At 43.3% G+C, this 15560-nt stretch overlaps 1 protein-coding gene across 4 annotated transcripts in view; it reads right to left on the bottom strand.

Moving 5' to 3' along the window:
• The window catches only part of DENND1A (DENN domain containing 1A), a 994598-nt gene that overhangs the window by 421160 nt on the left and 557878 nt on the right, over nucleotides 1-15560 (bottom strand). For all 4 annotated transcript variants that reach the window (XM_033960659.1, XM_033960660.1, XM_033960661.1 and 1 more), the window contains one exon: nucleotides 3405-3506. In XM_033960659.1, the coding sequence (XP_033816550.1) occupies nucleotides 3405-3506 (102 nt within the window). The remainder of the gene's footprint in view (nucleotides 1-3404; nucleotides 3507-15560) is intronic.

The following is a 15560-nucleotide window of genomic DNA, read 5'->3' as shown; positions in this document are numbered from 1 at the left end:
TTTTGCTATGAATTGAACAGCAATTTAAAATGAACTGTAGGCTTATTTCAGCCAAAGTAACTTTGTTTTGAAATAAAATAAATATTCTGGTAGGGAGGTGGGGAATTAGCCTGTGATGTTATAAGGAGGCAAGAGATTAATTCATTCTTCTCTTGAATAGTTCCAGCTGGAAAGATTTACTCCTAAATTTGAGGCATTTCCCCGTAATAATTAATTAATAATTGAAATATTTTAACCAATTAGATTTAAGGTTTATAGTAAATTTTAATAAATAGCTTTGGAATCGGTGTCTCTTTTTTGAGTTTTATGAATGGTTTTTGTTATTTGTTTGCTCTTGAAATGAGTCATGGGGGGGTAACTTTATAAGCCCATTTTGCAAGAAAAACAGCACTTTTTATGCACAACAAGGGAATTTATAACATTGCCTTGGCTACATATGGGTAAAGGTTTGTGCTAAACAGTGTCTTCACAGCATACATTTACCCGGAATGAGAATAAACATTCCCAGGCTGCAGCTAGGGTGAAGTCTGGATTATGTGCATATGCAGATATATACAACAGTTTTGGGGACATCTGTGTATGGTTACTTTCTCAAGAATACTGTAATTTCATAAAGACACTTATATACATATGTTCACTTTATAAAAAGAGGCAAAACTTGGTGCACATCTACTGCCTAGCTAGATGGCCTGTTATAAAATTACCCTATAAATGACCAGGAATACCTTACTTTCAGTAACTCAACTAGGAAACGTGGAGAGGCATTTTCGAAAAAACATCCATCTGATTTGGAAGGTTTTGTGAAAAACATCCAAAAATCAAGTCTCAAACATGGTGATTTTTGAACCAGGAAAACATCTATCCTTTTTTTTTTTAATCACCATTTTCTATAAGTGTTTGTGCTCATATGTCTTTCTTTAGATATCTAGTTTGATTTAAAAAAAAAGTCTAATCCAAGATGGCGTTGAGGACGGGTGCTTGAGGCAAAGCTCCGCATTAGCGTCATCCTTTCCCCTCTCTCCATTGCCAGATATAGACGGTTTGTTTGCTGTCTTTTTCTTTGTCATAGTATTCTGCAAATACTATGGGGAAGAGGAAGGAAGCTTCTAGACCAAATCCTCTGGTGGTTGGAGGCTCCAAAAATCTGATACAGATGACCCTCGATGCTGGAATGATGCATTAGCAGCTGTAGACATCCCAGACTTCGAAATGAGGCAGGCCCACCCCTATCCGGCTCATCCCACACTATCCTAAGACCTGATTGGTGTGGGATGGGCCAGAGAGGGGCGGGCCACCTCATTTTGACGGAGGCGGGCCTGCCGGATGGACGGAAGACCCGGCCTGCCAACTAGTATGGTTAGTGGGGGGGGGGGGGTCCAGGAGGTGTTAGTGAGGGAGGGTCAGAGAGGGGTGTTGGAGGGGTCCAGGGGTGGGAGGCCTCTGGCAGGAAGGGTTGGGAACCCTCCTGCCTCCGCGATCGTCAGGGTGGGTCGTCTTTGGGCAGGAAGAGTTGGGCTCCCTTCCTGCCTCCGTGATCGTCGGGGAGGGGTCTTTGGGCAGGAGGGGTTGGGCTCCCTCCTGCCTTCGCGATCGTCGGAATGGTAGGTCGTCTTCAGGCAGGAGGGGTTGAGCACCCTCCTGCCGCGATCGTTTGGGGGGGGGGGAATCGGCAGCCGCTATACTTATCATAGGAGGGAGATCCCTTGCCATGATAAGTAGAACGACCGCATCTACAGTAACCCGGTTCTATAACCAGCGTCTATAACATGGACATCAGTTACAGAATCAGGTTTATTTTAGGCGGGCCTAGGCCCGATTCTGTATAGGATGCCTCTCCCGGACATCCTATACAGAATTTGGGCCTTAAGGCACAAGTTTTCCATAAAGAAACATTCTTTATAATACCGAGGGCCTCAAAATAGTATGTGACGGGCCGCAAATTTGAGACCACTGGTTTAGAGCCAGTCCTATAGTATACTGTACATTAGAACAATAATTAAGATAGACCTTTAAATAAATCTAAAAATTTACTCTACCTTTACAGAACATATAAAACCACAAATTATTTGAAGGAAAAAATCTCTACCTGAAATCTACATAACAGACTAACATAGATCAAAGTGCATGGCTACTTTTCCTGGCACTGCCCTCTTTACCATTTCAGTATACTCTTTTTGATCTGCTAATTAAGAGTACTCCAGTACCAGATGGCATCAATAGTACAACACAAAGTGGAGCTGGCTCCTCCAACCAAATGAAAATCATTTAGCACACAGCACCATTCAGTTATTGGGAGGGAGAGGGAAGGCTGAAATTAAGTGAACACACTAAGGGCTAGATGCACAAAACATGGTTGCTAAGACTGTGCGGGTCACTGTGGGCTGATTTTGTGGCCCACTTCTAAACAGTGACCAGTGTTCAAACTGCTGACCATGCAAATGAGTTTTGCGGAGAGCAGTTGTAATCTCATATAATCGCTCGCTTAGAAACCAACTCTCACACAAGCACAGAGCAAGTTTGGGAAAGCCTGAACAGCTGACGTCCCAAAACAGCCTTCTGCCACTCAGCTGTTGAGGGGTGTATGTGGGTATGAGTGTGTAGGAGGTGTGGGGTATGTGGGTGTGGTGTGTGCCCCCAGAAACAAAATAGAAGCCGGAGGGATGCCCACTCCCTCCTGCCTTCACGAAATCCTTCTCCTGTACAGAGCCAAACTGCCCTCCCCTTGCAGGACCCCCCACCTCCCCTTCTCCGTACTTCAATAAAAATCAGCAGGAGGGATGCCAAAGTCGGACTTTTGTACAACTGCACGGAAAAGCATGCGGTGAGCCATTTTCAATATCAGGTCGGCAAATTCCGACAGTCACTAAACCAGTCAAATAAAGCATTGTATTTTAACTTAGTAGTTTAAATTCCCCTGCTGCTCAGCAGTTTGGGGCTTCCTCTATTGGCTTAGTGCAAGTGTCAGTCGCTTTCTCCAATGACTGATTGGATGAGATTACAGCGGACCTCCATGAAACTCATTTGCATGTGAAATTGTTTCAAATTGATTGCCATTTTCAAATCGGACCATTTACCAACACAACAGCCACCCAAAGGATTTTAACAGCGATTTTAGAGCATCGAGCGCTAAGTACAAGAATGCAATCAAGGTCCAAGGGAAGAAACAAGATAACATATATAAACCCATTTGTAACACATAATACATTTTCAAAGGGAGAACCTGCTTTCAAAATTAAGTTATTTCAACATTATCCCCTCTCTTTAAACTAGCAGTAAAATGTACTGGCTTACAATTGAGCAGTATTCCATTGCAATTGCTGAACAGATTAGGCAGAAAGTATGTAGATGAATGAATCACTTTCCAAATATCATTCCATGCAAAGTAACAGTAGTGTTTTACTAACCACATCATTAGGAAGATTCTGAAGGTCATCAAAAGGTGTTTCCAATGTATTGGTATCCACATTAAGAATCACCACATCATCAAGGTTCATAGTTTTTACTTTCTGAAAACAAGCAGATATTTAAGAAATAGTTTCAATAATATAGAACAATGATTCCCATACTCAGAACCCATTGTAAAAAAAGAACAAAAATTAAAGAACCTGCCATACTCTGACATTAAAATACACACTGAAATTAGATATATTTCTCAATTTCAATGCTGTACATACAGTACTGTAGGTTTAAAATAATTTTTTAATTGCTGTCTTGCATTCAATTAACTCGGCAAGTTCTTCTTTGAGTGACATGGGCTGGGACTTTCTATTATGCTACAAAAAAATATAACACTTTTCTATATAGATAAGCATAATGATGAGCCAGACAAGTGGGTGATGTTACCCAATGGTTTCAAATGCCATCCAACTGTGTAGCTGTCTATAGAGAACCCTAGTTACAAGTAAACAATTTATTTTTGGTTTGGTTTTGGATTTTTATCTATTGCACACAATTCAACATATTTAGAAACATAGAAACATGATGGCAGATAAAGGCCAAATGGCTCATCTAGTCTGCCCATCCTCAGTACCATTATCTCTTTCTCTCTCCGAGAGATCCCACATGCCTATCCCAGGCCCTCTTGAATTCAAACACAGCCTCTGTTTCCATCACCTCTTCTGGGAGACTGTTCCATGCATCTACCACCCTTTCTGTAAAAAAGTATTTCCTCAGATTACACCAGAGCCTATCACCTCTTAACTTCATCCTATGCCCTCACATTACAGAGTTTCCTTTCAAATCAAAGACTCGACTCATGCACATTTATTTAACATTTATACACCGTTTTTACCCTAAGTCAGTGTCTCTCAAATGGTGTGCCTCGAAGAGATTCCGGGTGTGCCAAGAGAGATTCCAGAATTGTAATTTAATTTTAAAGTTCCCTTCATAAGCATATACTAGAATAGATGACATGTACATCACATACGCAAGAGTCTGTTAATGTTATGAGTGTCTGCGTGTGTAAGGACACAACCACCAGACAAGTATCTTTCTTTGACATGATTTGTTCTTGAAAACTAACAGCAAGTAATTTTATTTTTATGCAGTAGTTATCCTAACTAGAGCAACAAAGCAATCAAGGCTTGTTACCATTTTGATCTTCTTTGCAAACTTAGATTTTCAGCTCTGACAGAAATTAAAAAAAAAAAAAAAGAATGACTGCAGATGGTGGATGATGATATGTGTGTTTGCTCGTCAACTATCGAGCTGTGTTTTGAGTTAATTTGCTCTCAGAAACAAGCACATCATCACACTGATTAGCAAACGTATTCTATCTACTTTAGCTTCTCCATTGTTACAATTATCTGTACACAGCTAAAAAAACTTTAAATAAATAATTCTCAAATTTAATTTTTTGTTGGTTTTGCAATTTTAGAATTTCAATTATGTTCAAAGAATTTTATTAAAGATACGAAAACAAAAACAGTGCAAACACTTCAAAGCATTTTGTTTTTTTGGTGAACAAGCAGAAACAACAAATCCCCCCCCCAAAAAAAAAAAACCTGAAAAGTAGCAATAACAAAGTCAAGCATCAAGAATTCAAAAGAAGACTCCGCGCTATAGGAGTCATGGTGTTCCAAAAAGGCTCCCACGTTTTTTGAAAGAAACGCCCCTTTGGGGAGGAAATCTCCACAATGTCCCTACGTTCCCACATCAAAAAAGAAATCACACAAGGAGATATCAGGAGCTTCTGCATCCAACCATTTCAGGAGAATACACTTCAATGCAATCGCCAATGTCCATTTAAGAAAAGTAGAAGTGCCCCGTTGCCGGGGATGATAACTAGGGAGAATACCAAAAAGTAACAAGGGTGAACGACATAATTTTATCTTTCAAATGAAAGTGAAGATGCGGTCCCAAAAAGCCTCAACCAAAGGACAAGACCACAACATATGGCCCAAACTCGCCTCTGGGCAGGAGCAACGCGGACACTGTGCAGATGCCCGAAAACAGGCCAAATGCACTCTCCTAGGAGAAATGTAAAGATGCAACATCAATTTGTAATGTTGCTCCCAAAAAGTCATATATTTCCGATAAACAGACAATTTTTTTAAAGCTATTGAGACCACATCTTCAGGTAACAAAATCTGTAAATCTCGGGCCCAAGCATCCCGAAGCTGTTGTTGATAAAGCAAAGGGGACTCATCTTTCAAATGGCGGTGATGGAACATAAGAGGGACCAATTGATGGGCTCCAATAGTATAAGCCATGGACAACAATTCATGCCGAGTTGCAGCCAGATCTTCCAAGGGCAAAAATCGGATGTAATGTCTAATTTGAAAATATGCAAACCCACCAGGAGAAGATAAGCCAAATTCATTTTGCAATTGAGTAAAAGATTTAATGGTCCCATCATCCGATACAAGATGAAACAGATAATGAATCCCCCGTGCTTCCCAACGATGAAAGGCTGCAGTATCTATACCAGGAGAAAAGGAAGGGTTCAAACGTACAGGTAAGAAGGGAGAAACATGAGGGGAGATGTTATGAAAATGACATACCCGATGCCATACCCACTGTAGAGAACCATGTAAAACAGTGTGAGAAGGATTCCCTAAAGGCAGAGAAGAAACACCATGTAAGAACTGTGATAAGCAGACTATGCCTGCTAGGAGTGTCCCTAGCACAGATTCCAATGCAAATCCAGACACTGTCCATAATCTGCCTTATTCCCTATTTTCTGCCTCTCAGTCTGAATTTTCTTCTAGGACCTGTAGAGGGAGTAAGAGAGCAGCAGTGCTAGGTTCCTATCCCCCTCTGAATCACAAGGTGAATCACCGGAAATCCTTTCCACCTGAGGGTTGGGGGCGGGGCTGCAAGCTGTTCTCCTTGAAGACTAGGCTCCTAGAGAATCAGAAGAGAGAGGAACAGCAGCAGGGAAGGTCGCAAGGCTCAGGGCTGAGAGCTCCTGATGGCAGTCCAGCTCCAGAGGACATGGAGTTTACTGAGGCTGGAGGAGAATCACCTGCCAGTCTGACTGAGGAACCGTTGGCCATGGAGTTAGAAACAAGCCCTGAAGCCAGTATTGAGCTGACTCCTGATTATGCTCCTATGGAAGTTTGCATCACAAAAGCAAGTATTATCTGAATATTGCTGGAGTTTATTGCGAGTTTATTTTGGACTCTTTTGGTTTTGCAGACTGAATAGCACAGTTACTTACCGTAACAGGTGTTATCCAGGGACAGCAGGCAGATATTCTTTTTTTTTAGTCAAATCATTTTATTGAAGAAAGAAAGAACAACAGAAAAATACATAAAAATAAACAATCAAGAGCAGCAGCATAGCATACGACACAAAGGATGTTACAGTTCTGAACAATATCAGTAAGTGTGATACAGTGGTATACAGGTATATCAAGCAACAGAATCACAGTAGTACTGCAGTGGAGACCAGATTCCATGAAAAGTTCTTTGGGAGCCTCTACACTCAGCCAATCGAAATTCGTATTTATAGCATAAAAGTACCATATTCCACCATTGATTCGTAGGTATAGAGGTGGTACATTTCCAGTGGAGAAGTACTGTCTTAATGGCTAATCCCATGAGAATGTCATAAAGAGCAGAACATGGGCGAGAGAGTGGAGGCTCCAGTAAGGTGGATCTTAATATTATCTGGCTATAAGTCATAGTCGGAGACAAGAGAAAATTTGACCAATTATAGCTCCCACTTCAGACCAAAATGTGAAGGCAATATGGCAGTCGAAAAGCATATGCTGAAAAGTTTCCAGATGGGTCTTGCATCGCCAACATTTGTTGGATGAAGTTGGGGAAGCTCGATGATGTTTGACAGGAGTCCAGAGCGATTTATGAAGAACAAAAAATAAAGATTGTCTGAGAGACGCCGAGTGTAACGGCCTGTTACAGTAGCTCCATATCTGCGACCAGCGTTGGTCGGATACAGTAAGGTTAAGATCTTGGGACCACTGTCGCTGAATCGGTAGGGAATTATCTGGATCAGCACTCTGTATGATATCGTAAATCCTAGACATCAAATGAGACTTATTACTCCATGTAGATAGCAAATTGGTCGTAGGGAAAGAGCCCCTTTGCAGACGCTCTAAATTAGATCCAAATGCCGCGTACATACTGTGGCTTAATTGGAGGTACCTGTAAGCCTGATGAGAAGGTAAGTTATACTTGAATTGTAATTGGGCAAAAGACATTAAAGCATGATTGATCAGAATGTCTCGTATATGCCATATACCAACATTGACCCATGACGACCAATGCACCATATTTGAGCCAATAATAATGTTAGGGTTACCCCAAATAATGGAAGAGACAGTGGTAAATATTGGATGTTTTAGAGTACGACCCAATTCCAAGATTGCCTTTTGGGTGGTATGTAGTACCTCCCATGTGGCAAAGCATGAAATAGTTTTAGAGTAGATGGCTTCATGTAAGGTATATGGTAGTGCCAGGTCTCTTTCTAGCTTGTACCAATAAGGTACCATAGCACTGGTAGGAGAAATAGTCCATATGCTAGCACCTCTCAAGATTGCTGCCATAGCATATCGGCTATACTGAGGGAAGTTAACTCCTCCCTGAGAATATGGTTTCTTGAGAGTGGATAAAGCTATGCGGGAGGGTTTTCCAGACCATAAAAATTTAGTCAAGATACGATCAATCTGTTTGAATAAGGTAGGTGGTAGCGGCAGTGGTAGCATTTGAAGCACATACAATATTTGGGGGGTCACCATCATTCGTATGGTCTCCAATCTACCCCACCAGGTCAAGTGCAAAGGGGACCACTGATGACATAGGGTGTGAATTTTGGAGATCAGAAGTTTAACATTATGATCAACCGTATCTTGCCAGGTAGAACGAAATTGAATTCCTAAATATTTAAGAGTCGTGGAACACCACGTGAGTCCATATGGTGCAATCATATCTTGCGTACAGTAAATATTTAGAGGCAGCACTTCAGTCTTATCCCAGTTGATGGTATATCCGGAAAGACGACCAAAACTGGAGAGTAGATTGAGTATCGCCGGCAATGAATCAGTAGGGTTAGATACATATAAGAGCACGTCGTCTGCAAAGGCAGACAAACGTACTTCATTGGATCCTATCATAATACCAGTAAAGGCAGGGTCAGAATCTAGCCTGCGCAACAAGGGTTCCAGGGCCAGATTGAATAGGAGGGGCGACAAAGGGCATCCTTGCCTAGTCCCCCTAAATAGGGAGAAATAGGAAGAGAAATATCCATCCACATTCAATCTGGCCCTAGGATTTGCATAAAGTATATGGATCATATCTATGAAATTTTGTCCCAATTGGAACCACCTTAAAGTGTAAAATAAGTATTTCCATTCCACATAATCGAAAGCTTTTTCTGCGTCCAAAGACATCACGCAAGTCGGAATGGTAACATTGCGGGCAGCCTGCAATATATGACAAAAGACTCTAGAGTTATCCGCTGTCAGTCTACCCTTTACAAAACCACATTGAGTAGGATGAATAAGCAAAGGGAGGACAGTAGCAAGTCTATCTGCAAGAAGTTTTGCATAAATTTTACAATCATAATTGAGTAATGATATGGGTCTATAATTTTTTGGGAGCATGGGGTCACGTCCAGGCTTGGGAAATACTACTATATCTGCTTCAACAAAAGTACCCCCACCAGAGGCATTATTCAAGAAGTTAGAATATAATGCTGATAGTTTAGGGATAAGAACCTTCCGAAAGACTTTATAAAATCCCAGTGAGAGTCCATCTCCTCCCGGTGCCTTGCCTGATTTCAAACCATCAATGGCTTCTCCTATCTCCATTTCAGTTATCGGATTATTAAGTTGTTCTAGCAACAGAGATGGCAAGCCAGGAGGGGTCATACCCTTGAAAAAATCATCAAAGTCAGCCTCAGAGGGATCTACTCCCGAGGTATATAAGTGCTCATAAAAAGATCTGAAGGAATTGGTTATTTCATTAGGATCTGTGATAATAGATGCAGCTGGTTTAAGAGCTTTAACATGTCCAGCTCTTTTCTTTTGTTTAAGGTAGTTGGCCAACAATGACCCCGCTTTGTTACGGTGCTCATAATAAAGGGCTCCTTCTTTCACCAGTATTATACCAGCTCGTTCTGATAGTATGGAGTTATACTGAAATTTAAGCTTGCGCAGCCGAACCAACGCTGGAGTAGAAGGAGACACATGATATTCTGTCTCTAGGTTTTTTATTTGAGATTCTAGGTATGTGAGTTCACATTTCCTCTTTTTGTTTATATGGGCTGAATATCCTATAATTCGTCCCCTCAGATAGGCTTTATAAGCATCCCATATAATTTGAAATGACATCTCCCGGGTATCATTGTGTGTAAAGTATTCTGATGTCCAGTTGTCAACCTGGGATATAAAGTCTGTATCTGCTAGTAGGGCCGTATTGAGTCGCCAGACCGGTTTAGGTGACGAAGGGGTATTCAGAGAGAAAGAAACTGTGATCCCTGAATGGTCAGAGAGTGGGCACGTAATGATGGAAGTAGAATGTATAGTATCCAATAGAGAATGAGATAAAAGGTAATAATCTAGTCTCATGGCAGAGGCGTGAGGTGCAGACCAAAAAGTATATTCAAGGTCTTTTGGATGATAAAGACGCCAAACATCCCTCAGCCCATAGGAGTGAATAATGTGTTTTAGGATAGGAACCGTAGGGGGTGGACGATAGGTAGATTGGGATCTCCGATCAAGGTGAGCATCAAGTACTATATTCCAATCCCCCCCCATAATATAGTGATCAGTGGATATTGTGGTTAGTTCTTTAGCTAAAGATTTGAAAAAGTCAGAATCAGGGACATTGGGACCATATACAGTAAAGAAAGTATATGGGACATTATTAATTTCTAGGGTAACTGTAACCCAGCGCCCTTGTGAGTCATGAGATGTATGTATAACAGAGTAATGAAGATGTTTGGACAATAATATGGCTACCCCTCCTTTGGATTTTACAGCAGGGGAAAAAAAACATTGAGAGACCCAATCACGCTTTAGTTTAGCTGATTCAATTGAATTCAATTTAGTTTCTTGCAGAAAGACTACCTGAGCTGAATGATGTTTACAATACAATAATACTTTTTTTCGTTTGATAGGATGATTGAGACCTTTAATGTTTAAAGATAATACCTTACATGAAGCCATCAGAAACTATCAGGGAAGCAATGATGATAAGTACAAGGAAACCACATAAGTATGACCTATAACCTGTACTGTAATGTTGAAGCCATGTTACAGCTGCTGCGCTCTGCTCACAAAAGAAACAAAACCCACACACACACACAAGCTTACTCCCCCCCACCCTCCCTGCAGTCATCCAAAATCCCCCCGTCCCGCAAGACAAAAGCCTCGCAATCAACCCGCCCAACTGGCGCCCCGAGGGCCTGCGGAGAGGTAGAGATACCCCAACATGGAGATCTCGCGTCAACCTCCCCCCCACCAATCCCGCATAAAGAACAATGATGCATCACCATCCTATTGAAAGAACAGTAATGCATCTCGAAATTACGTGTAGAAAAACATATCACTCATACACAATAACATTAAACTTTTAGAATTAAACTTTTAGAATCAGCAACCTCAATTGAGGAGCAAGATGTTATCATAGTCACGTTTCCATGTGCAGTAGTGCTTCTTGTTCTTGAAGAAAATGCTCCACCTCACCCGGATCGGAATAGGTTTTTGTTTTATTTTGGAATGTTATTTTGAATCTGGCTGGCGATAAGAGACCAAATCGGGCTTCCAAAGCCCTAAGACGAGGGCGTAGAGCGAGAAATTTTCGCCGCTTATCGGCTGTAGCTTTCGTAAAATCCGCCGAGATATAAATGGTCTGGCCTTGCCACTCGATCTTATGGAGCGATCTCATTTTTTCCAAAATCGCTGCCACGTGGGGGAAACGAAGAAGTTTCAGCACTATCGATCTCGTCTTCTGGGAGCCATTTTGTAACTTCGTGGGCACCCAATGAGCCCTTTCCACCTCCAAGGGCCTGGTAAATTGAAGGGAAAGCACTTTTGGAAGCCATTCCTCGAAAAACTTGCAGGCGTCCGGGCCCTCAGTACCCTCATTTAGGCCGCTGATCCGCAAATTCTGGCGACGCCCTCGGTTACCCAGATCTTCCATCTGGGCCTCCAGGGCCTGAATTGCTTTTCTATCATATTTTTGATTTGTGCAGACTTCATCAATGAGTTTAGTTTTCCGTTCCAGCACAATCATTTTAGCATCCATCGCTGAGATCTTTTCGGTAAGATTCATGATCTCATATTTAATGTCTTTAATATCGTCTTTGCTTTCGGACATCATATTGGAGATCTGCTGCAATTGATCTGAGATCGTTTGTTCCGAGTCGTCACGCGGTCTGCCCGAGTCACCTTTCGTGGGCGTCGGGGGATCCTGTTTTTGTCGCTTGGCGCCTGAATTGCCGGCAAAGGCAGCCTCAATCTTACTCTGCTTGGGAAGAGACATCGCAGACACGCTTCGGAATCGCAAATTGTATGTTTGAAAATGGTGATATATTTATATAAGCGGAGTTAGTGGCGGGAGCTCGTGACTCAAGCCTCCATCTTGAACGGGCTCTCTAGCGCCCCCCTCGCAGGCAGATATTCTTGACTGATGGGTGACGGCACCGACGGAGCCCCGGTACGGACACTTTTAGAGTGATTGCACTCTAAGAACTTGGAAAGTTCTAGAGGCCGCACCGCGCATGCGCGAGTGCCTTCCCGCCCGACACAGGCGCGCGGTCCCCAGTTATGATAAGCCAGCTAAGAAGCCAACCTGGGGAGGTGGGTGGGACGCAAGAATATCTGCCTGCTGTCCCTGGATAACACCTGTTACGGTAAGTAACTGTGCTTTATCCCAGGACAAGCAGGCAGCATATTCTTGACTGATGGGTGACCTCCAAGCTAACAAAAAGAGGGATGGAGGGAAGGTTGGCCATTAGGAAAACAAATTTTGCAAAACAGATTGGCCGAAGTGACCATCCCGTCTGGAAAATGTATCCAGACAATAATGTGATGTAAAAGTGTGAACTGAGGACCAAGTGGCAGCCTTGCAGATTTCCTCAATAGGCGTAGAACGGAGGAAAGCTACAGATGCTGCCATAGCTCTAACTCTATGGGCCGTGACGGAACCTCCCAGTGTCAGTCCGGACTGAGCAGAGCAGAAAGAAATGCATGCTGCTAACCAATTCGACAGCGTACGCTTAGAAACAGGATGACCCAATTTATTAGGATCAAAGGACAAAAAAAGTTGTGGCGATGATCTGTGGGGCTTAGTACGATCCAAATAGTAAGCTAAAGCTCGCTTACAATCCAAAGTATGTAGAGCCTGTTCCCCAGAATGAGAATGAGGTTTCGGAAAGAAGACAGGCAGAACAATGGATTGGTTGAGATGGAATTCAGAGACAACCTTAGGGAGAAACTTTGGATGTGTACGCAGAACCACCTTGTCATGATGAAAGACCGTAAAAGGTGGATCTGCAACTAGTGCATGTAGCTCACTGACCCTCCTGGCAGAGGTAAGAGCGATAAGGAAAAGTACCTTCCAAGTGAGAAACTTGAAAGTGGCTGTCGCCAAAGGTTCAAACGGGGGCTTCATCAAAGCGGAGAGAACCACATTCAGATCCCAGATAACAGGAGGTGCTTTAAGGGGTGGTTTAACATTGAAAAGACCTCGCATGAATCTGGAGACCAGGGGATGAGCTGTAAGGAGTTTCCCATGGACTGGCTCATGAAACGCAGCAATAGCACTGAGATGGACTCTGATGGAGGTAGATTTGAGGCCAGAGTCAGACAGAGAAAGCAGATAATCCAACAAGGTCTCCACTGGAAGAGACGTAGGATCATGATGATGAAGAAGACACCAAGAAGAAAACCTTGTCCACTTCTGATGATAACACTGCAGAGTGGCGGGTTTCCTGGAAGCATCCAGAATAGACCGAACGGGCTGAGAGAGAAGAGAGTTGTTTGAAGTCAGCCCGAGAGATACCAAGCTGTCAGGTGTAGAGACTGAAGGTTGGGATGCAGGAGGGTCTCCTGATGCTGCGAAAGCAGAGAAGGAAACAGAGGAAGTAGCAAAGGTTCTCTGGAACTGAGTTGAAGAAGAAGGGAGAACCAATGTTGTCTGGGCCATCGAGGAGCAATCAGAATCATGGTGGCTCATTCCTTCTTGAGTTTGAACAAGGTCCGCAGCATGAGTGGCAGAGGAGGAAAAGCATACAGGAACCGATTGGACCAATCCAGAAGGAATGCATCCACTGCCAGACGGTGAGGAGTATAGATTCTGGAGCAGAATTGGGGCAGTTGGTGATTGTGAGGAGCTGCAAAGAGGTCCACTTGAGGAGTGCCCCATCGATCGAAGATGGACTGTAGAGTTGAAGGATCGAGAGTCCATTCGTGAGGTTGGAGAATTCTGCTGAGCTTGTCGCTAATGAAATCTGCTCTCCTTGGATGTAGATTGCCTTCAGGAATAGGCTGCGAGCTGTGGCCCAAGTCCAGATTTTCTGGGATTCCTGACACAAAAGGCGAGAGCCTGTTCCACCCTGTTTGTTGATGTAGTACATCGCAACCTGATTGTCTGTGCACAGCAGGAGGACTTGAGGAAAGAGAAGGTGTTGGAAGGCCTTGAGGGCGTAAAACATCGCTCTGAGTTCCAGGAAATTGATGTGATGCTTCTTTTCCTGGGCTGTCCAAAGGCCTTGAGTATGGAATTTGTTCAAATGAGCTCCCCAGGCATAAGGGGATGCGTCGGTGGTGATGACTAGTTGATGAGTCGGTAGATGGAGCAGAAGACCTCTGGAGAGATTTGAGGATATCAACCACCATTGTAGAGACTGACGAAGAGATGATGTCACAGATATGTGTCGTGAGCAAGGATCCGTCGCTTGGGACCACTGGGTAGCAAGGGTCCATTGAGGAGTGCGCAGGTGAAGACGTGCTAAAGGTGTTACATGAACTGTGGAAGCCATGTGGCCTAAGAGTATCATCATTTGTTTGGCAGATATGGAACTCTGAAGAAGTACCTGCTGACAGAGAAATTGGATAGTCTGAAGATGGTTGGCCGGTAGAAATGCTCTCATGAGGACTGTGTCTAGCACTGCTCCAATGAATTGAAGTCTCTGAGTGGGGATGAGATGAGATTTGGGAAGATTGATCTCGAACCCCAGAAGTTGTAGAAACAGGATGGTTTGGTTGGTGGCCAGGAGCACTGTCTGAGCTGAATCGGCCTTGATTAACCAATCGTCCAAGTAAGGAAAGACTTGAAGGTGGTGAAAGCGTAGAAAGGCAGCTACCACAATCAGACATTTGGTGAACACTCTTGGAGAGGAGGCAAGACCGAAGGGTAGTACCTTGTATTGGTAATGACAGCTGTTGATCATGAAGCGGAGGTACTGTCTGGAAGTCAGATTGACCGGTATGTGAGTGTATGCCTCTTTGAGATCGAGGGAGCATAGCCATTCGTTTTGATTGAGAAGAGGGTAAAGCGTGGCTAAAGACAGCATCTTGAATTTCTCTTTGAACATAAGAACATAAGAACATAAGAAGTTGCCTCCACTGGGTCAGACCAGAGGTCCATCCTGCCCAGCGGTCCGCTCCCGCGGCGGCCCATCAGGTCCGCGACCTGTGAAGTGGTTACTGACCAATTCAATAACCTACCTCAAGTTCTATCTGTACCCCTCTATCCCCTTATCCTCCAGGAACCTATCCAAACCTTTCTTGAACCCCTGTACAGAGTTCTGGCTTATCACCTCCTCTGGAAGCTTGTTCCATGTGTCCACCACCCTCTGGGTGAAAAAGAACTTCCTAGCATTTGTTCTAAACCTGTCCCCTTTCAATTTCTCCGAGTGACCCCTAGTGCTTGTGGCTCCCCACAGTTTGAAGAATCTGTTCTTATTCACTTTCTCTATGCCCTTTAGGATTTTGAAAGTTTCTATCATGTCCCCTCTAAGTCTCCTCTTCTCCAGGGAGAACAGCCCCAGCTTTTTTAACCTGTCAGCGTATGAGAAATTTTCCATACCTTTTATCAGTTTAGTCGCCCTCCTCTGCACTCCCTCGAGTACCGCCATATCCTTTTTGAGGT

The sequence above is a fragment of the Geotrypetes seraphini genome, chromosome 10 (assembly GCF_902459505.1).
Source record: "Geotrypetes seraphini chromosome 10, aGeoSer1.1, whole genome shotgun sequence".
Taxonomy (NCBI): Eukaryota; Metazoa; Chordata; class Amphibia; order Gymnophiona; family Dermophiidae; genus Geotrypetes; species Geotrypetes seraphini.
Note: the sequence above shows the minus strand (reverse complement) of the source record. Positions and strands in the feature narration are given on the sequence as shown.